The sequence below is a fragment of the Ovis aries genome, chromosome 15 (assembly GCF_016772045.2).
Source record: "Ovis aries strain OAR_USU_Benz2616 breed Rambouillet chromosome 15, ARS-UI_Ramb_v3.0, whole genome shotgun sequence".
Lineage (NCBI taxonomy): Eukaryota > Metazoa > Chordata > Mammalia > Artiodactyla > Bovidae > Ovis > Ovis aries.
The window spans coordinates 65,399,277-65,422,000 of NC_056068.1; the positions used below are offsets into that span (position 1 = coordinate 65,399,277).

The window sequence follows — 22,724 nt, forward strand, 5'->3', positions numbered from 1 at the left end:
AAATGAAGGCTGTAAGTAGCAGGGCCAGCTTCATGGACCTGTGACCAGCCAGGATTCATGCTTAGCTCTGAAGCATGCCAGATGTGGTTTTATGCCCAGCACTTATCTTTTTGAATTTTTAAATAATTTCTGAAAGATGACCTCACATTGTCAGTTCGCAGTGGGCCCTCAAATTATGGAGCCCATACTGTACATGGAAAAAGGAGTCGGGGCTCAGAGAAGTGAAATAAGTTACCTTAGATCACACAGCTAATAAATGGCAGAGTTGGGGCTGGAGTAATTTCTCCTTTTGCTGCTTCATTTATCGAAAATAGAACCCTGGAAAGAGCCTTGCTTGAATTGTGCTGCAGGGAGTGGTGAAGCAAGATAAATTGTGCAGTAGAAACAGTGATTTTCCGTGGAGATTTGCTTCGTTAAGGGGTTTTGTGTTGACTTCACACTGGCTGGTTGCCACCTTCTTCCTTGAGGGGAGAGGCCATTTCTGTCATTTTTCTTTTTGAGGTTTCTGAAAGTGCCTGTATCTGGGGGCCACTCAGGCTGACCAAGTGGGTTAATGGTTTTGTTTTTTTGGTTTTTTTTTTTGTTTGTTTTACAAAGTAGACCACTGCACTCACCTGGGTGAGCTGGAGAAACATGAAGACTTACGGGAAGGTGCATAGTTAGGGAACCAGTAGGATCCAACATAGCCCTTGGATTACGTGTGCCGTTGCTCCGTCAGTGGCAGAGGTTCATGGATCCCCAACCCAGCTTCTCCTTCTGTCTTTGCTCTTCTCTGTGTGTCCTTATGTTACCAACTGTTCCATTCTTGACTCTCCTAGGAGATTCCAGTTTTGCTCTAGACCCCTCAGAGGCTGCTGACCTGCCTCGAGGTGGACCAGCTGGGGCTGGGCATTGCCCTCTGGCCATGTTGGTATGCTTAAAGGACACCAGCATGATGCCTTGGAAGAAGCTTTTTTTTTTTTTTTTTCAAATAATTTATTTTTTAATGTAAGTTTTATTTTTAAAGCCATTTTGTGCTGGTGAATAGCTGATTAACAATGTTGTGATAGTTTCAGGTGAACAGTGAAGGGATTCAGCCAGACATACACACGCATCCATTCTCCCCCAAACTCCCCTCCCATCCAGGCTGGCACATAACATTGGTCATGTACACACTGCTGTATTTAAAATGGATAACCAACAGAAACCTGTGGTATAGCAGAAAAAGGAGCTTTTAGAATGGGGCAGAATCAGTCTTGACCTATACCCTATCCAAGTCATTGCTTGACCAGTCTCCCAGGACAAGCTTTGAGTCAGCCATCCGAGCTGAGATCACTGCTTCCAGAGCAGGACATACCCCTAGACGGAGAAGGTTCTGGGCATCCCAAAGGGACTGGCTAACCTCCCTGGTGATCTGCTCTGTTCTCCCTTCGCAGCAGCAAATCCTCTGCTCTGCTCCACTGCCCGCTACCACTGCAAGAATGGCCTCTGCATCGACAAGAGCTTCATCTGTGATGGGCAGAATAACTGTCAAGACAATAGTGACGAGGAAAGCTGTGAGAGTTCTCAAGGTAGGAGCCTCCCAGGTTCTTAAAAAATAAATAAAGAATTACGACACCACACCACGGTAATGCCAAAAAAGGCAACTCCCATCCCACCTCCAGATACAGCAGCTGTGTTCGTTTCTGCTCTTGCCATGCAGCTCTCATACACGTGGTTTTAACCATAACCCACCTACCATTTTGTACTTCATATTTCTCATGCATAAAATAGCAAATGCACATTTTTCTCTTCAAAACTGTGATTTGCCTAGCTGCACTGCGTACCGTGACAGTGCTCTCTGCTATGGTTTTCTGAGTAGTTGCACTGTTGGGAGCCACTGAGGTATTTCCATTGAGTTACTTCTTCAGGATAAATTCAGCAGACTAAGACATCTGCGCAGTTCATAACTACATCTCATCATAGAGCTGCTGGGAAATTTTTAAAAATTTTCCACTGGTGCTAGTATTGTCTGTGTGTATCAGGTTTACAGTAATATCCCAAGAGTTCACTCTTGTCCTCTTTTCCCTATTTTGGCTGATTTAGTAGTCATAGAATGATAGTTCCCCAAATGCTTTAGTTTGCATTTCTCTGATGATGAGCTAAGTTAACATTTTCTCCTGGGTGTTTGTTTACTACTTCGTTTCCTCTTGTGTGAACTGCCTATTCCTCTCAGAGCTGTTGAATGGAAACCAAAGGATGCATTTGGGGATGGAAGGATGAGCTTTTTAGGGAACCCAGAAGGACACTGAGGGGTCATATCCTCCCCTGTTAAAACTGACTGGATACCTTTTCTTATTCATTGACTCTTTTCCAGTTAACACATATTTATTTCTTCAGTGATTAGAAAAAAATACAAAGATTTTTAAAATGCATGTCAATTTTAAGGCATCCTAAAAAAGTATATAATTCTAATGTTATAAGCTGGTATCATCCATATGCAATCCTTATTTTCTCACTTAGTATTAAGTTGTGATCCACCCATATTATTTTGCTGGTAGAGATTATTTGTTTTGACCGTTATTCAGTACGCCACTCTATGATTGTGTCACTGATTACAGATTTAATAATACTACAAAAAAGAAAAACAAGATAAGGATGGATAACTGGTTAACTCATATGTTGGGAGGTAGGATGAAGTTAGATGGAGGTTCCTTTCAAGGTCCTAGCTTTAATTTTTGTGTTTATTACATTGTTAAGAATGAATGAATGAACAAATGGGCCATGCACAGACCCCTGGTGAGAGTGGGCCACACATTAAGGCTTATGATTAATCCATTCCATATGCCTGAGGTCCATAGATGAGAAAAGACACAATCTGTATCTACTTGGACTTTTCCAAAATTTGTACAGAGAGCAGCTCTTGGAGGTGGGTCTTGGGCAAAGTTAGCCTCTGATTGTCCTGGCCTAGAAAAATCCCCTCTTTGTGTCCTCTCCTCATGAGTGGCTCTCAAAGTTTAGTTCTCAGACCAGCAGGATCAGCATCACTTGGGAACTCTTTACAGCAAAGTTCAGGCTGTACCCAGACCCATTGAACAGACCCTAGGGGTGAGTCCAGCAACAATCTGTGTTTTAATAGGCCCTCCAGGTAAATTGAATTCATGTGAAAATCTGTGAACCATTATAATCCATTAGCGATATGAATGTCCCTGTGCTCTGGGTATAATTCTAGTATTGAAGGGTATGCTTTTGTCTGTCAGGCAGCTTCTAAATGCAAACTGACTGCTAATTTTGCTGCTGAAAGGGCACAAGTGTTCCCATGCTGGGGGAATACCTGACCCATCCGGGGCTTTTAAATTTCAGAGGCATCTTGAGTAGACACTATATTGTGTAGGATTTGACCTATTGTCATCTTAATAACAGCTAATGTTTATTGATCCCTGCCCTGTACCAGCTACTATGCTGGGCACCTTCTGTACATGAACTCCTTTAGTCAAAATATTAGTACATTCCAGCTGCTTCTGCTGGGCTTCTAGCCCTCAAAAATTGCATCATTGCTTCCAGTTGATGTGGGAAAATAAAATGATATTTTATGATGCTTATTTTGATGGAATGGAAAAAAACTGACCCCAAGACAGGAAATAGGGTGCTTGAAATACTTTTCCTCTAATTTGATGAGGGTATGAAAAGGTCGTGTCTCCACTGAGAGACTCCAGCTTTGTGTGCGCCTCTCCTCTCTTCTTCCTCTCATCCCCAGTGACTTCCTTTCCTTACATGTGGCCTTGCAAAGCAACAACAAACCCTGCCAAGACTTGGAGGCAGGAATGGGACTGTGAAAGTACAGTCATTACTGTACCTTTCAATTCCAGATGGGATGTATTGGAGGCCAAAGAACACTCTGGCGGAATCGAATTTTAACTGGGGCTTCACTGATTGGAAGTGTAAACCATTACAAGTCAATTCCACAAGCAGTGGCTTTGGAGCAGTCTTTGCGTATGACTTTCTGTTGCTTAGGAACCTTCCCTGAGAGGGTGCATCTGAGGGTCAGCAGGTGCTGCTCTGCACAGATTGGCTGTGGGCAGCACCTAGGTGGTCTTAAGCATGCTGGATTCAGTCCTAATTGAACTGATAGATTCTTGCCGGCTTTGGATGCCTGACTGATGATGGCAGGCTACCTTCAGTGGTCCCCAGCCCCTAGGGTTGATGTTTTGGTATACTCCCGTCCCTTTGCATGTAATCTGGACCTTATGACTTGCTTTTTATTCCCAGTTGTGGCAAATTACACATAACAGGGTCTTTCCAGGTGGTCCATTGGCCAAAGAATCCACCCGCAATGCAGGAGATGAGAGTTCATTCCGTGGGTTGGGAAGATCCCCTAGAGGAAGGCATGGCAACCCACTCCAGTGTTCTTGCCTGGAGAATCCCACGGACAGAGGAGCCTGGTGGAGCTACGGCCCACGGGGTCACACAGAGTGGGACATGACTGAAGTGACTTAGCATGCACACACCCCCACATGACGTAAAATTTACCATATTAACCATTTTTAAATAAATGGTTCAGCAGTTTACCTTATTGTGCGGCTAATCTCCAGAGCTTTTCCATCTCACCAAACTAAAACTCTATACCCATTAAACAGCAGCTCCCCATTCCTCCTCCTCCAGCCCCTGGCCACTGCCATTCTACTTTGTTTTCATGAATTTGACTATTCTAGATACCTCCTATAAATGCAGTCGTACAGCACAGTTACCTTTTGGTGACTGGCTTGGCTTACTTACATAATGTCTTCAAGGTTTATCCATGTTGTCGCATGTGTCAGAATTTTCTGCCTTTTTACTTAAGGCTGTGTCATGCCTTTTGGCTCTCTGAGCGGCACCATGGCGGTCGGCAAGAACAAGCGCCTTACGAAAGGAGGCAAAAAGGGAGCCAAGAAGAAAGTGGTTGACCCATTTTCTAAAAAAGATTGGTATGATGTGAAAGCACCAGCTATGTTCAATATAAGGAATATTGGGAAAACGTTGGGGCTCAAGGAACCAAAATCGCATCTGATGGCCTCAAAGGTCGTGTTTTGAAGTGAGTCTTGCTGATCTGCAGAATGATGAAGTAGCATTTAGAAAATTCAAGCTAATTACTGAGGATGTTCAGGGCAAAAACTGCCTGACTAACTTTCATGGTATGGATCTTACCCGTGGCAAAACATGCTCCATGGTCAAAAAATGGCAGACCATGATTGAAGCTCACGTTGACGTCAAGACTACCGATGGTTACTTGCTTCGTCTGTTCTGTGTGGGCTTTACTAAAAAGCGCAACAATCAGATTCGGAAGACCTCTTACGCCCAGCACCAGCAGGTGCGCCAGATCCGCAAGAAGATGATGGAGATCATGACCCGAGAGGTGCAGACCAACGACCTGAAAGAGGTGGTCAATAAACTGATTCCAGATAGCATTGGAAAAGACATAGAAAAGGCTTGCCAATCTATTTATCCACTCCATGATGTCTTCGTTAGAAAAGTAAAAATGCTGAAGAAGCCCAAATTTGAATTGGGAAAACTCATGGAGCTACATGGTGAAGGTAGTAGTTCTGGAAAAGCTACTGGGGATGAGACAGGTGCTAAAGTTGAACGAGCTGATGGATACGAGCCACCAGTCCAAGAATCGGTTTAAAATGCAGACTCTTAATGGTGACAAATAAAAGATCTTATTTGTGGTAAAAAAAAAAAAAAAAAAAAAAAAAGGCTGTGTCATACTCCATTGTACGCCGGTACCACCTTTTGTATATCCATTCATCTGTTGATGGACACGTGAGTTGCTTCCACCTTTTGGCTATTGTGAGTCATGCTGCTGCAAACACAGGTGTATAAATTGTGATTCACTTTTAACAAAGAAAATAGCAACAGAAGTGATGGGATGTCAGTTCCAATGTAAGATTACAAAAGACCCCGCGTCTGTTTTTCTTACCGTCTCGCTCACTCTAATGCACCAGCTGCCATGATGTGAGCTGTGCCATGGATAGGCCTGAGTGGCAGGGAACTTCAACCAAATGCCCGTGAGGAACCGAGGCCTCCAGGAACCACAAGGGTGAGCCCAAAATTGGCCTCTCCCTTGGTCCAGCCTTGAACTCTCTGCGGCCCAGGAGATGACCGCGATTGTAGCCTTCTCTAATTGTAGTAAGAAGAGCTCAGCTACTCCTAGATTTCTGAGCCACAGAAACTGTGAGAAAATGAACATTTTTGTTTTTTAAGCCTGTAGGTTTCAGAGTAATTTGCTATGCCATACTAGAAACCGGATACCATGAATACCTCTTATGTGGGCCCCACTTCTGATCATTCCAGTCATAGAGAGCTTATGAAGACTCAGGTGATGGTGAGAGAGGATCAGTCCTTTGGACAGAGATCAAACAGGGTGTTCACAAGAGTAGCCATCACATTAAGCGCTAAGTGGCAGGCCCTATTCCAAGCATTTAACTTACATTTTCTACTCAGTCCTCACCAAATCCCTGTGACGGGAGAATCCAGGAGCAGAAAATGACCCTCATTTTTCTGGAGGAAGAACCCGAGGAACAGAGAAGTTCCATAGCTGTGGCGTGAGCACACAGTGAGTAGGCAATGAAGCTGGGAACTTAGGTCCTCCGAGGTACAAGTTAATGTTCTCCATCACCCTGTGCTACGGTTGTCTGGGTACCACTGTCCTGGGACCAGGAACAGCAGACCTTGTCCAGCCTTGGTCCCTTGAGCTCAGCGGGGAGGTTGTGTATGAGGCTGGCGTATTTTCCTCTCTTTGTATTCAAGTTCTCCTCTAGACAGAAAGACTAATGAGGCCTGCCCACCTTCCCCCGGGTGAGGAATGCTGGGAAGTTAAGCTCTTTTGAAGAAGCCACCAGTGCCGGGGTAGTTAATTGAGTGTATTGGCACTTGGGCTGCAGTTTCTTTATCTCGCTTGCTGTATCCTGGTGATAATGCTTAGAGAAGAATTCGGAAAGCTGGCCATGAGGTTGGGCACCTCACCAGAAGCTAACGGTGACGGCTTTGTCCTGTTTCTTCTGTAGGATTGGGCGTGTGCGTGTGCGTGTGTGTGTGAGAGGGAGAGAGCACGTGAGCTGTCCTTTCTGGCACTTTAGTCAGGAGGCAGGTGATGGCCTGCCCCCAGGTACCAGGCCCTGAACTAGATGCAGGGGATACGGAAGTGGTCTTGGAGTCTCCTCTTAAATTATGTTCTTCCCTATAGCTCATATGTTGAAGTCCTAAACCCCAGGATGTGACCATATTTGGAAATCGAGTCCTTGCATTGAAATTAGTTACAGTGAGGTCACACTGCAGGGGGATGTGCCTCTAATCCCATGTGACTGATGTCCTTATCGAAAGGGCACGTTGCGACACAGACGCACAGAGGGACATGGAGACAGAACTTGGGTGACATAGCTACAAGCCAGGGGACACCAGAGACTGCCAGCAAACCTCCAGAAGCCGACAGAAAGACACAGATTTTCCTTGACGGCCTCTAGCAGGAGCCAGCATGCCAGAACCACAAGGCCGAAAATGTCTCGTTGAAGCCGTCTAGTTGGCACTGTTAGCACAGCCCTAGGAAGGGCATATGGCTCTCAGGAAGTCACACTGAGGCACAGCACAACCCTGTGCCAAGTGCCACGGCAGAAAGACAGACAGAGGGATGCGGAGCTGCTAAGAAGTGAGCAGAGTGCAAAATCAAAGGGAGGTGAGGGTGTAAGGGAGTCGGGAAAGCGCTCGGGGCCTTCGTGGAATCAGGACAGTCGAGCGGGCCTCCTCCTGGTGGGGAGAGCGCTGGGCCGAGCCGTGCGTGGTTAATGGGCCGTCTCCCAGCGTGCATTTTGAGATGTTCATTTTCTGTACTCGGTGTGCAGGCCTCATTAACTCTGTCTCCACAGCGGCTCTGAGACTGAAATCAGGGTGCCAGAACGCCTCCGGCTTTCCAGCCAGTCCTGACCAAGACTGTCAACACTTCTGCTGTCTGAGCACCTTAGGATGGCGGCACTCGGGTCTTCTACCATCTGGTCCTAAGCCCTAGCTGACCTAAATTAGCCAGTCACCCTGAGGATTGCCTAGGGCGAGGGGTTGAGGGAGGGACGGAGTTGGGGGCTGGGGATAGTAGATACAAGCTTTTATATGGAGAATGAACAAACAACAAGGTCCTACTGTAGAACACAGAGAACTGTATTCAGTATCTTACGATAAAGCATCATGGAAAAGAATATTTTAAAAAAGAATATATGTGTGTAACTGAGTCACTTTGCTGTATAGCAGTAATTAACACATTATTGTAAATCAACTATATTTCAATTTAAAAAATCTTTTAGTAAATAAATTAGCCAATCACCCACTCAGATTGGGAGCTGGAGCCTAGCCTAATGGTGGATAAATAATTAGCTGCAGAAAGGAAGATTTCGGTGTAGTGATTGCTTCTTAGTTACGCTCTCAAATAAATACCTCAAATGAAGCCTGACAGCAAAGGGAATCAAGGAGGATTCCTTGCGGCCGCTGGGCAGAAGGATGAGCTGTTGGGACCGCCACTGCTAACGCAGGGGACTTCCCGCATGGCGAGCAGGGCCGTGTTCTGTCTGGTCCAGTGTGCAAGCTGGCCCTCGTGCTGCGGAAATGTGCAGTGTGGTGTCCCTTCCCAGACCTCTCCTCCATGTGGGGCCTACGGTGGGTGGATTCTTCACTGCGGGTCTTCGGTCCTTCCCTCTACCCTGTGACCTGGCACAGAGGCCAGAGGAGGTTCCCTACCTGCAGGTGCCAGGCTTGCTCTGACTGTGGGATGTTGGCAGACAGACGTAAAGGAGCCTGGCACGTGCTGTGCCCTTGTGCTTGCTCTCCTTCATTCTAACGTCTGCCATGAGACGGCCGACTGCTGGTCCAAGGAGAAGTGACGCATGGATCAGACCTGAACCCAAGTCACAGCCTGGGGTCCGTCCCAGCTGACGCCGCCAAGATGCAGCCCACCTGCAGACCCGTGCGTGAGATACGAAATCTCTGCTGTGGCCAGAGATTTTAAAGTGTGTTTGTTATACAGCAAAACCCAGCTAATATCATGTCCTCAGGAAATGTGTGTGTGTCTGTGTGTATTTGTCACGTAATATTTATTGACGGCTGCTATGTGCTGGGCACTGGGCCTGTTAGACACAGGGACATACCTTATTTTGACAAATACCAAGATGCCATCAAGTGTAAGGCCTGCTATTGTTTTATGTTTTGCTGAGAAAGAGGAAATGCTGACAATTCAGTTATGATGGACTATTGATTTTAAGATGTGTCCCAGTTTTAGAATGTTAGAATGGGAGGGGGGGAATGTGGATCTTAGAATGGAAGATGGCGATAGGAAACAAGACAAGTGTGGTCTCTGCTCTGTTGACATCTGCATCCAGGTAGGAAAAATAGGCATTGAGTTGGTTACTGGTGTGACGAGTATGTGGGAAAGGCAGAGGCAGGATGCTGTGGAAGTGAATGACAGGAATTTGAGACCTTCTTGAGAAAGTGATGCTGAAGATGAAACAGGGAAATAAGGGAAATTAACTGGACAAGAAGAGGGGAGGGTGCGGGGAGAAGGACCCTTCTGGGAAGAAGGGACTATAAGCTGTAGGATCCAGGACTGAGCATGGTGACAACCTGGTGCATTTGAGGGCTTCCCAGATGGCTCAGATGGTAAAGAATCGGCCATTTGGTGCATTTGAAGGACTGGAAAACAAACAAACAAACAAACAAACAACCATGTGGCGCAGTCTGGTGGACAGGAGAGGAATAACTTGGAAGTAAGTTTGCGCCATCAGCAGTGGTCTGGTGTGGTGAATTGAAGCCATATTAAGGATCTTGGATTTTCTCCACGGGCACTCATGGCAGTCTTCTATTCTGGAAGAGAATTCCAGAAAAATATCTACTTCTGCTTCATTGACTACACTAAAACCTTTGGCTGTGTGGATCACAACAAACTGTGGAAAATTCTTAAAAAGATGGGAATATCAGACTACCTTACGTGCCTCTGAGAAATCCCTATGCAGGTCAAGAAGCAACAGTTAGAACCGGACATGGAACAACGAACTGGTTCCAAATTGGTAAAGGAGTATGTCAAGGCCATATATTGTCACCCTGCTTATTTAACATATACAGATTACATCATGTGAAATGCCAGGCTGGATGAAACACAAGCTGGAATTAAGATTGCTGGGAGAAATATCAAAAACCTCAGATATGCAGATAACACTACCCTTATGGCAGAAAGCAAAGAGAAACTAAAGAGCCTCTTGATGAAAATGAAAGAGGAGAGTGAAAAAGCTGGCTTGAAACTCAGCGTTCAAAAAACAAAAGATCATGGCATCTGGTGCCATCACTTCATCGCAAATAGATGGAGAAACAACGGAAACAGTGAGAGACTTTATTTGGGGGGCTTCAAAATCCCTGCAGATGGTGACTGCAGCCATGAAATTAAAAGACACTTCCTCTTTGGAAGAAAAGCTGTGACCAACCTACAACACATATTAGAAAGCAAAGACATTACTTTGCCAACAAAGGTCTGTCTAGTCAAGGCTATGATTTTTCCAGTAGTCATGTATGCATGTGAGAGTTGGACTATAAAGAAAGCTGAGTGCCGAAGAATTGATGCCTTTGAACTGTAGTGTTGGAGAAGACTCTTGAGAGTCCCTTGGACTGCAAGGAGATCCAACCAGTACACCCTAAAGGAGATCAGTCCTGGGTGTTCATTGGAAGGACTGATGCTAAAGGTGAAACTCCAATACTTTGGCCACCTGATGCGAAGAGTTGACTCATTGGAAAAGACCCTGATGCTGGGAGGGATTAGGGACAGCAGGAGAAGGGAACGACTGCCGGGGTCCAGCCCCTGTGCATCCAGGGAATTCGAAGGTGGGGACGGTGTTGGTGTCTTTGGAAATAACTTATTTAATTACAGCTGGAGAGGGATTAGAAAATTAGCAGAGAAAAAGAGGCTGAATAACTTGGTTCACATGGGATACCAATCACCACCTACATAGGCCGCAGGCGTCTTCCCGTTCTCCCGAAGGAGAGGAGGCACTGAGGCTGCCTCCCGCCCCCCTGGTCCGATCTTCCCAGGCAAAATTAATAGGCTTGGTGGGTACCCATGCACCAGATGGGAATTCGGCCAGAAAATAGTAGGAGAGAAAAAGGGGCTGAATAACTTGGTTCACGTGGAATAGCATCCATGCTCCAGATGGGAATTCAGCCAGAAAAACGGGGAGCAAGAAAGAAACGACATGGGGGAATCAGTCTTTCTGGAAACCGATCCGATCCCTTTATTTTGGGGTTTGCTTATATACCTTTTGTTACACATAGGGATGAATACAGAGTCACGTGGGGGTCAGCAGTCCTGACCTTTATCAAAATCAGGTGCTTCACATAAATGTATAAAAAAAAAGGTTAGGGTTATTACATCATCTTCTGGCCTTGAGACCTGCTGACATTTTATGATCCTTTCTTTCTGATAACCAAAAACTTATTTCTTCCAAGGGTGTTTTTTCTTAAACCAGGCACCACCCTCCAAATAAAGTTACATTCCTATAGGGTGAGGGTGTAGTGAGTTACAATCAAGAAAGGAATTTATTTAACCCAAGGTTAACATGATTAATCTTAAAGGTTAATACTTATTTCTCCTATATGCTAGTTATATTCATTATAAGGGCAGGGAACATGGAGATTTAGCAGCAAACATCAACCCAACAAATGAAAATCCTTTCACCAATGTTCCCCTTAAGATCTATTTAGTCTTAAGATAGTGATAAAGTTACATTTTACATAGCAAGGACACAGTGATTTATAACAAAGTACAGTGATCTATTACAAAGAGAAAATTCATTAACTCAAAAAGTCTAGTATTGCTAACCTTAAAAACTACTATATTTCCTTTTCTATATTCCAAATACATTGATAAATATATTCCTAGGTGCCTAAGGATATGGAGGCCTGGCAGCAATCATTGACTTAACAATGAGAAAAGCCCTATGCTAATTAGGACTCTCAAAATACTCCAGAACTCTCTGTGCTGTTTATGGTTAAGAGGTAGTAAACAATCATGTGCGTAGTGGTAGGAGTATGGATAATCCTGTCACACAAGCTAGTCTTTCAGCAGAGAGTTTTGACCTGAGACACCCTTGTCCCACCCAGGGCAGGGAATTAGCAGCAATTATTGGCACAACAAATGAAAAAACCTTCACCGATATAATTCCTAACCAACCCACTATACTAATAATTTCCAACTCCCCAAAAGAATTTGCCTTTAGTAAGTCTAAAACATCTCGTGCCTCTCAGGTTGGGAGGCTATAAACAATCACATGTGGCTGGACGAACCTATACAGGTGGGCTAGATAACCTTCAGAGGAATCCGTAAGCTGAAACACTCTTGTCACGCCCCAGAATTTTTATTGCCTTGGAGCTGCACGTTTACTCCTTCTCCAAGAGAAACAGCTATGGGGGAGAGCCCCTCGTAAAGTCAGAGGTGTAGGTGAGAGCATAAAACAGACTCTGGTTTTGGGGTTAGATGCTCGGGAACAGGGGGTTTCCTGAGGCTTGATCATGCCTTTGCGTATGCCAAGCCTCCTTCCTCATGACCTTTGCCATGGGCGGAGTTCCTCACGCTGGCCCCCAGCAAACAACAGAGGATGAGATGGTTGAATGGCATCACCGACTCAATGGACATGGGTTTGAGTAAACTCCGGGAGTTGGTGATGGACAGGAAGGCCTGGCATGCTGCAGTCCATGGGCTCTCCAAGAGTCGGACACGACTGAGCGACTGAACTGAACTGAACTGAGTCATGGATCGATGTATGACAGTGATGATAGTGGGGTTAGTGATGACAGCGGGGATGGACAGGGTGATGGCTTCAGGATGTATTGGCAGCTAGCACTGCTAGTTTGGGGGCTTCCCTGGTAGCTCAGCTGGTAAAGAATCTGCCTGTAATGCAGGAGACCTGGGTTTGATCCCTGGGTTGGGAAGACCCCCTGGAGAAGGGGATGGCTACCTGCTCCAGTATTCTGGCCTGGAGAATTCCATGGGGTTGCAGAGAATCGGACGCGACTGAGCAACTTTCACTTTCATTTTCACTTTTTCGGAGCTTTGATGATGAACTCCATGAGGTTGGCCAGGGGTAGAAAGGGCCCACAGCAGGTCTCCATGGGGGTGCTATTTTTATGGGACCGGAGAACCTACTGTAGTATTTTCCAGTTAGGCCTTATCTTTGCTCTTCCATTCCAGCTCCCCAACCCTGCAACCGGCCTGGGTAGCTGAGAGGAAAAGGAGCTTACGCTTTTGGAAGAGACCTTGGTTTTCTGTCACAAAATGAAAGCAAGTGATGTGCAGCCAAAAACATGTAAAGAAATCATGGAGGGCATGAGATGGGAGAAGTGCTAATTTTTTGTTTTGTTTTTCAAGTATGAATGGAGAAGAGCTTTGTATAGTTAAAAGATAAAATAGTAGTCTGGGGTTAGGGGATCCAGCCCCAAAAGTCACAACCTAGAATTTAATGGGCGGTGAGTATTCACTGCAAAACTCATGTCACCAGATGATGTCAAGAGCCTCGTTAGAGGGACCCTGGGAAAGAGTCGTCACTCTGAAAGAATTTATTTGGCCTCACCTAGAGTTAAGCTGCTGGAGGTACGATTAACAGGAGGAATGTAGAAACCTTTTTTCTACTTTTAATTTGAGACTTTGAAAGCCCAGCTGGGCTGGGAGAGGCAGAAATGCTGACTTCGATGGAAGAACCAGAAGGAGGTTGAGAGAGGTTGATTGTGCCTTTCTGTACCTGTGGGGTTCTCTTCTTAGTAATTGAGTGTTTGTCTCATGGAAGCCTCCTTCCCTTTACCAACTGCAGCAGGCACTTGAGATTTCTAATGTGTCCCTCATTTAGAAGCAAGTCAGAATGATTCTCTGCTCATCAGAGTAATTGCTTCCTGATCTCGTAGCCAACGTGCTCATCTTCCGAGCTGTTTCTCCAGTCTCCCCCACTCCCGGCACAGGTCCCCTTTCTCTTTGCATCTCCTGGCTTCTGTCCCCATCTGTCCCTCCCTTTGTCCCCCTGCCTGGACAGCTAGCAGAGGGTGTCTCTTCCCAAGGCAGACGGACCAAGTTTCCAGGCAGGGGGACCCAGTGTGGGGCTCTCTGCAAGTGTTTTGAGTCTCCGGACAGGCCGTCTTGTGCAGTCTGATTGTGCGGGGGACAATTTGTCTGTCTGTGGACAGCTTGTGGCCCTCAGCTCCCCACCCAACGCCCTTTTACCATCTTGACTCTTCCTTACTTTCATCAAACACCAATCATTTGCACTGTGCCTGTTACTGCCCGGTTCCCCCTGGGTTCTGGAAGAAACACAAAGCTCGATCAGAGCGCACTTGCTCTTAGTCAGTAAGGGAGAAACAACGCCCTGTGGATAATCACCCTGAAGTGTATCCCTGGGTCAGGAAGATCTGCTGGAGGAGAGCATGGCTACCCCCTTCAGTATTCTTGCCTGGAGAATCCCCATGGACAGAGGAGCCTGGTGGGCTACAGTCTGTGGAGTCGGACACGACTGAAGTGACTTAGCACGCACAGACTCGTGATTAATGCTGTAACGGGAAGGAGGAGCATGGCTTGCCGAGACACGAGGACATGATTAGTCCTTGAGGGGCGACTGTTTTTCCTAGGGGAATATGGCAAGACTTCAGAGGATGAAATCTCTGCCCGGATATTGAGGATAAATAAAAATGGACCCAGAAACAAGTACAAGGCTGGCATCTAGCCGGAGGGAACAGCATATTCAGAGGCAGAGAATCCGAATGGCCAGAGCAGTGTGCGTGCTTGTGTGTGGAGTGGGGTGGGGTTGTCTGGGGTGGGGTCAGGGGAGAAGCTGTCAGGGGGGTTGAGGCTGGCTTGTGCAGGCCCCCTCCCTGCATGCTTCAATTGGAAGGTGGAGCCGGAGGAGGAAAATCAGGAGAAATGAGATGCTCTGCTCTGGTGACAGAATCCACAGTGGGGGCTGGTTATCATTGCCTGTGATGAGGATTCTGATCCTCTGTGGATCTTATGGAGCTTTGCGGTCCCACTGGCAGAGGAAATCTAATTGAGACTTGCGGATATTGTAAATGAGACGGTGGAGCGACAGCTTCTGTGAATCCCCCAGTGTGAGAATAGCTTGGGAGGTTAGATGATGGCCACACTCTGGGGATTCCCCGGCTCCCACCCCTGATTTGAAAATCTCCCTTGGGATACACAATCTAGTAGTTATCTTGAGGGTGGCGGTGGTTGGAGGGCCTCTGGTTTGGCTACCTGAGAGCTCTGTGACCTGTGAAAAATAAAAATGTGCTCTGATGTTGCAAATATCTTGCCGCAGCCCCCACATGCTTCCAGCACCCCTTTCTTGTTCTCTCCTTGTTTCTCTCTGGAAATTCAGCAGTTATCAGTCTGGTTACTGTTTGGTCCTGGAATGCTATAATATGATTCTTATAAATGTTCCCTTTCCCTGAGTTCCCTTCCTTGAGGTCCTGTGCCCTCTGTAATGTGTGTGCCTCTCAAATTACCATCAGGGTTGGCTTTTACTGAAGGTCTTCTTTCGCTGGTGCACTGCTGGGTGCTCTGAGAAATCAGGAAAATTTCCTGAAGCTGCTCTGTTGTCTAATAGCTTAATTTTCAGCTAGAGAGGAAGACCAGAAGTACAGAACCACTCCTTTGACCAATACTACTAACCTGAGAAATGTCCCATGAAGCCCCTGCATTTGGCAGTACATCGACATTAATGCTCCATGCGTTCTGGGGCCAAAGTATATTGGATGTCATGCCCGTTGCTCTGTCCTCAGCTCCTTCTCGACTGTCTGCTCCACTCATGACCTCTGGCAGGGCCAGCCCTCCACTTTCCAAGGTCATTCCCAAGCTCCTCAGTCACTGTTGACTCAACTAGACTTGGACACCTGACCCACGGCCAGTCAGTTCCTGGGCCGGCCAGCAGTGAATCAGAATGGCTCTCTCAAGCTCAGAAGCTCAGGGTTGAATCAGCCTTAGGAAGCTAAGCAAACAGTGTGTAGAGATAGGACCCAGCCATGTGGAAGCCACAGGTGGGAGGGGCAGAACTCACAGCAGAAGGGCACTGGTCTGCCCTTCCCAACCGTGTCTTCCACATGGCTAGGTCCTATCTCTACACAATGTTTGCTTAGGAGACATCTAAGAGGCCTGAGGTGGTAGTCCCGAGAGAGAGATGGGTAGAGTATGGGCTTTATCTTGGTCAGCTTCCCAAGTCCTGGGTGTAGCTCTTATGAGACCCAATATCTCTGGCTTTCAGTGAGGCCTCTGGAACCTGGACCAGACCTTCTTCTTCATTTGAACTGGCTTGAGTGAGCTACAAGGGATAATCTACTCAAAGAGTGGTCAGTGTCAATCATACATGGCATCATGCAAGATTTTCATGCTTCAGACGATTAGGAGGGTCTTGAAAGATGGGAAAGTAGAGAAAACAAAGATATGAGCAAATTTGAGGACATCTTTAGTATCCAGTCGCTAGCGTTTTTTCTCAGATTCTTTCTAACATGAGGTTCTTAAAGGACTTGAGACAGTTCAGGAACTATGTATTAGTTTAGGAAATAGGCTAGGCTGCTGTAACAAAGAGACCCCATCATACAGTGTCTTAAGTGTGATGGAGGTTATAACTGAAATAAGTGCCTCAATTAAGATGAATTCTCTCACATACAACATCACAGGGATGAGCAGTCTGGGTCAGTAGGGAGCTCTGCCCTCCCCTAAGGATGCTCCAGTGATCACTATTTCCCAGACATCAGGAAGGAGGAAAGAGGGGGCGACCAGATGGACTGCTTCACTTTTAAGGCAACGAACCAAAAGTTGCACTATCACTTTTATTCCTAATCCAGAGACCTGAACGTAGTCACATGACCTTAGCTAGCTGCAAGAGAGGCTGACAAAGGCATTCTTAATCATTGTGGGTATTTATATGCTCAGCTAAAACCCAGAAGTCTATCTGCAGAGAGAGAAATGGAGGATGGAGAGATCCTGGGGCATAATTAGGCACAGTCCCTTTTAAACTGAGCTGATAGTTTAGGGGTTTGTGCATGCCCACACCATGTCCTGTGGGTTTTTTGTGTGGACTGCCACCAGACCACAGATTTTTATCTGAGTGGCACTGATTCCTGCAGCCTGAGAGAGAACATTCAGGATGTGCTTTGCCTCTTCATGCTTTCAAGCAAAACAGGTCTGAGCTGGAGTGCCCTGCTGTGCCAACCAGGGAAACCCAGTTATACACCCAGTAGGGGTGGCACCTCTGCATTCCCAGGTGTGCAATTGAAAAGGCGCTTCATGTATTTCTTTGTTCCTTCATGATCTCACTTATTGTAAGCCTGTTGTGACCCCGTGCAAGCTTTTATCTTGATTTTGGAGTGTGATCAAGGTGATAATTTATTCTGCAGATGGCAGGAACATGACTTTGATTCTGCTTTTTTTCCCCTGGAGTCAGTGGGCCTCAGATTTGGGTCAGTTTGCATCTGAAGGAAATCTCCAGGGACGGGTGCTTTGTCCTCATTAGCTGATTTGTTAGGCAGGCTTTCCCATGTGGCTCAGAACCTTTTATATGTTTCCGTCCCACTTCTTTGGCCTCCCAATGCCTGTCTGCTTCCGTTCTGGAAATGTGCGTTTGGAGAACGTGTCTCTCTAGTGTGTCCCTCCCCCCACCCCAAGCCCACATCCTCCTGCTGTCCACAGCTCAGTTACATCTTTTTTTCTCCCAGTCTGCGTGTGACAGATTTAAAGCATGTCCACAGATCCTTTGCAGCCTTCCATCAAGAAGTGAAGCCTTCCTCTGGAAACTGGGCAGGCTTATTTTGATCAACAGAGAATGATAGAAGTGATGGCTGTGTGACTTCTGTGACTGTGAAAGGCCATGCAGCTTCCTTTTTGCTCTTGGAATGCTCCTTGTTCTAAGCTTCAGCAGCCATGTAAGCAGTCCAGCTGCCCTGGGGCTGCCATGTTGTAAGGAAGCCCAAACTAGTCTCCAGGGAGAGACCTTGGAGAGACCCGTGAGAGAGAGATTCCTGGGCAAGCCCTGTCTGACTGCTACACTGTGTGAGACCCCGAGCCAGAAACGTCCCTCCTTTTCCGAAATCCTGAACCAAACAAACTGTGAGAGATAACAAAATGCCATTGTTTGGAGCTATTACATTTGGGGAAGATTAGTTATGCAGTAGTAGATAACCGGAACCTCAGTCAGTTAAAAGACATCTCCCTGGGCTCCCTGCAGGGAAGAAGCTGATTGGCTTTAGCTCTTCACTGGGCCCCTCATTTCCCAAGCGGGCTTTCATGGGGCCGTTGTGTGCCGAGTGCTCCCAAGGTAGTGTTGCGCCTGTGAACTGGAAACGCTGCTGACCCGCAGGCTCTGCTGTGTCGCATCTTAGTCACACAGTCACCCCATAATTCCACCCACAGTCACCCCATAGGGGCTGCATATAGTACTTCTGATGGAAGCTGAGCCCAAGTCTATGCCCACCACTTCCTCGGTGTGAGACAGATACTTGAGGGGATGGAGCTTGATTTTCTCTGCCAGCCCAGTGTTGGCATGGAGAATAGAGAGAACATTTAATGTGAGAAAGTTTAAAAAACAACAAAAGAAAAGAATCATTAGGCTTTGGGTATAAATTTAGGAGCCATGTGAGTTCTAAGACCTCCCCATCACCTTACAGTGGTATTAGCCATATTCATGATACATGAATGAGCCAACACTTTCAAGAGCCCAGACTCGGCCTAAGGTCACCTGGCAGCTCTGCTAGTTAGCAGCTCTGTGACTTTGGGCAAGTTGCTAAACCACTCTGAGCTGCTTCAACACCAAGATGACAAGGGCTGGCTTGTTAGAAGGAAAAGTGAGAGAAGGCTGCAGAGCATAAAGAGAGCAGGTGTTCCTGAGTGCGGGTTCCATTCCCCAGGGGTCAGCATTCCTCTCTGTAACCAGCAAGCACCATAGCTACTGGCCGGAGCTTTTTCTCTTCGGAGAAACACTAAATGGAAAAGAATCAGGTAAGCTCTCCAGGGTGCTCTATCTCTGACAGCTAACAAGGTTTTCTCCTTCCTGCCTACCAGCAAGGAGCCAGGGCCCGGGCTTGGTTTCATCTGGCATCTTGCTTCCTGGCCTACAAAAGTGGAAACAGCAGTGGAACATTCCAGACTGTGAAATTCACATAGAAGTAGGGTGGGGCAGACCCTTTGCCAAGGAAGCAGGGATGGGAGATGCTCAGGAGGGGCGTCTGCTGTCAAAGTGTCTCCATAATAACTTCCCTGGTTATGTCCTTAGACAAGTTGTATTATTGGTAAATAACAGGGGTGAATTCATATTAGCAGTTATTTGTTCAGCAGGTGTTACTGAATGTTAGGCGCTTGGCAAGGATCATTGAACAAGTGGCCCTCCTCCGTTACGAGGTTCTCTCCATTTCTAAGGACTGGCACCAGTTTGAAAGCTATGTGTGAATCTTGATTAGTTTAGAAGAAATTAGCTTTGATGATTTATCAGGAAGAACAAAGATTTGCCTTCCGATTGCAGGAGTCATCTCTTAGAGCAAAAAAAAAAAAAAAAATTGTAAGATGTAGAATCTGGGAGAAAAGGGAGAAAAAAGTCTCTGGAGTGCCTGATCATCCATTCTACACAATCACACTTGGAGACGTGCGGAAAAGACGAGTCCCCCCCAGACTAATTTATGGCGTGTTTCCTGTTAGAATTGCAAAACTCACAAAGAGGGCATTAAAATATGACTTCACATCATATTTAATACACGCTATATTTAAAACTGGGATATGAACAGAAACGTGAAGCAGGAACTGGCAGGGTCCTTGCTGCTTTCTGCACTAATTTCAGTTCTGCTGCTGGCTTTGTTTTGTCTCCATTATTCTCCCTTACTGTTTTCCATTAAAAGTACTTTGAATCAGAACCACACCATGAATTTTCAAAATTATTCAGCTAGAACAAGTCAGAAGCATCACAGTGCCCCAGCTGAACTGGACCGGTAATCATCTGAGTCCCCGGCTCCTTGCACAGGCTGACAGTGCCCGGCAGCGGGATGACCGTGGCTGCGGTGATGTCCACAGGGCTGCGGTCCTCATGGGCTCTGCCAGTTCAGAGATGCCTCCAACGGCACTGTTCTCTGCTTGGTCACCCCTTTAGTTCCCAATCTGGTAGTAAAATTTAGATGATTCTGTAAGATGTTTATATCCCCCGAGAATAGATCATGAAAGTGGAAATGAGCAATGAGCGTGATCAGGGTTCTATGGAGGCAGAAATAACTTAAAGAGGAAGGAAGTATGGTCAGTGGCAAGGAGTATTTGGAGCTAAAAAAATGTTACCCTGGAGAAATGTAGCAGAGAGAGAGGGCATTTGGAAATGTTGATGGTGAATTTCAAAATGATGGGGTGGGTGGTGGGGACATGATTGGCATTTGGTGGATGGGGTCAGGGAAATTCAATGCCATTCATTGTGGGGTACAGTCTCACAAAGAATCATGCTCCTTACTCCCAAATACCATGAATGCTTCGCTTGAGAAACTTGAGATAAACTCTTTGATCTTTTAAAGGAGACAACAGAGATCCAGAAAGTGATGTGGTTTGTCCACGGTCACACAGCTTAGAAATGACAAGACTGGACAGGAATCCAATTTTTCAGACACTAAAAATCAGGTCTGTTCCCATTATGCTTCCCGCGTGGGGCTTCCCAGGTGGCACAGTGGTAAAGAATCTGCCTGTCAGTGCAGGAGACACAGAGACATGGGTTCCATCCCTGGGTCGAGAAGATCCCCTGGAATAGGAGATGGCAACCCACTCCAGTATTCTTGCCTGGAAAACCCCTTGGACAGAGGAACCTGGCAGGCTCTTGGGTTCTCAGAGTCAGACACGACTGAGTGCCTGAGCATGTATGCATGCTTGCATGTGATAACTCTATGTTTAATTCTTTCAGGAGCTGCCAGTTTTCTAAAGTGGCTGCACCATTTTACATTCCCACCAGTAGAGTTCCGATTTTTCCAGATCCTCACCAACATTTACAATTGTCTTTGTATTGTTTATCATAGCCCTCCTTGTGGTGTGAAACAGTATTACATTGTGGTTTTGATTGGCCTTTTCCTAATGACTCGATGGACGTGAGTCTGAGTGAACTCCGGGAATTGGTGATGGACAGGGAGGCCTGGCGTGCTGCAATTCATGGGGTCGCAAAGAGTTGGACATGAGTGAGCGACTGAACTGAACTGAGCTGAATGATGTTGAGGATCTTCTCATGTGCTTATTGACCATTCATTTATCATCTTTGGAGAAATGTCTCTTCAAATCCTTTGCCCATTTTTAAGTTGAATTGTTTGTCTTTTTATAGTTGAATTGTAAAGGTTTGTTATATCTTCTTCAAACAAGTCCTTTATCAGATATATGACTTGCAGTTATTTTCTTCCATCCCGTGAGTTGTCTTTTCACCTTCTTGACAGTATCATTTGCAGCACGAAAGTTTTTAATTTTGATAAAGTTCAACTCCCCTGTGTTTCCTTTTGTTGTTTGTACTTTGAGTTTCATATTTAACAAACCATTTCCTACTCCAAGGTACCAAAGATTTACTCATCTGTGTTTTCCAAGGGTTTTCTAGTTTTGGCCCTTGCATTTAGGTCTGTGATCCTTTTTTAGTTCGTTTTCCTGTGTGTGCGAGTCGGGAGTCCAGATTCATTCCTTTGCCTTTTGATATCCAGTTGTCCCAGCCCTTTTGTTGAAACGGCTGTTTTTTCCCCTGTTGAATTGTCTTGGCACCCTTATCTGCTTTGTCTTTAATAAATAAACTGCCTAGACTCCCTTAGCTGTATTTCTTGTCTGGGGACAAGTTCACAAGTAGTGCGTGACAGTCCTTTCCTTTTCAAGATTTATATTCATAAATGTTAGGATGAACCAACAAACACACTTGAAAGGAGACAAAGTTGTGTGATGATGTAGCAAGTTTTTTTTTTAAAGTGGTCACATCTCTTCCTCATTGGAGGACCTCATCATACCATGTACTTCCCCTTCATCAAGCCCGTGGCAATCTTTCATCTGAATAATATATATATATTTTTTATTCTGCAGGTAGTGGTAGTAGCAGCTCTAGGTGTACTAGGTGGAAACTGTCATATGTGTGTTTAACTATATTCTGGGTGCTTCTCGAGGATTTCATACATGTCAAACATTTAAATCACAAGAACCCCATGAAGCAATAATTACTATCCACATTTTATCAATGAAGAAAATAAAACCTCGTAACATCACTATTTGCAGATGACATGATTTTATGAATAGAAAACCCTGAAAACTTCACCAAAAAAAAGCTACTAGAAGTAAGTATTATAGTAAATTTGTTGGGAACAAAATCAACATACAAAAATCTGTTGTGTTTCTATGTGCTAACAATGAGCCAGCAGAAAGAAAACTTAAGAAAATCTCATTTACAATTGTAACAAAGAGAACAAAATACTTAGGAATAAATTTAACTGAGGAAGTGAAAGACCTGTACCCTGAAAACTATAAGATACTATTGAAAGAAATTGAAGAAGACATAAATAAATGGAAAGATATTCAGTGCTTATGGAGTGAAAGAATTAACATTGTTAAAATGTTCTTATTACCTAAAGCAATCTACAGCTTCACTGCAGTCTCTGTTAAAACCCCAAGGACATTTTTCACAGAAATAGAACAGAAAAATTCTAAAATTTGTATGGAATCACTAAAGACCCAGACTAGCAAAGCAGTCCTGGAGAAAAAAAAG

The 22,724-nt window shown here is 45.6% G+C and overlaps 1 protein-coding gene and 1 pseudogene across 4 annotated transcripts in view; both read left to right on the forward strand.

Moving 5' to 3' along the window:
* The window catches only part of LDLRAD3 (low density lipoprotein receptor class A domain containing 3), a 270,972-nt gene that overhangs the window by 142,971 nt on the left and 105,277 nt on the right, over window positions 1-22,724 (forward strand). For 3 of the 4 annotated variants that reach the window (XM_042233361.1, XM_060400058.1, XM_027979632.2), the window contains one exon: window positions 1,416-1,550. In XM_042233361.1, the coding sequence (XP_042089295.1) occupies window positions 1,416-1,550 (135 nt within the window). The remainder of the gene's footprint in view (window positions 1-1,415; window positions 1,551-22,724) is intronic. The other variant, XM_042233360.2, reaches the window with a different exon arrangement.
* On the forward strand, window positions 4,806-5,661 carry LOC121816710 (small ribosomal subunit protein eS1-like; annotated as a pseudogene).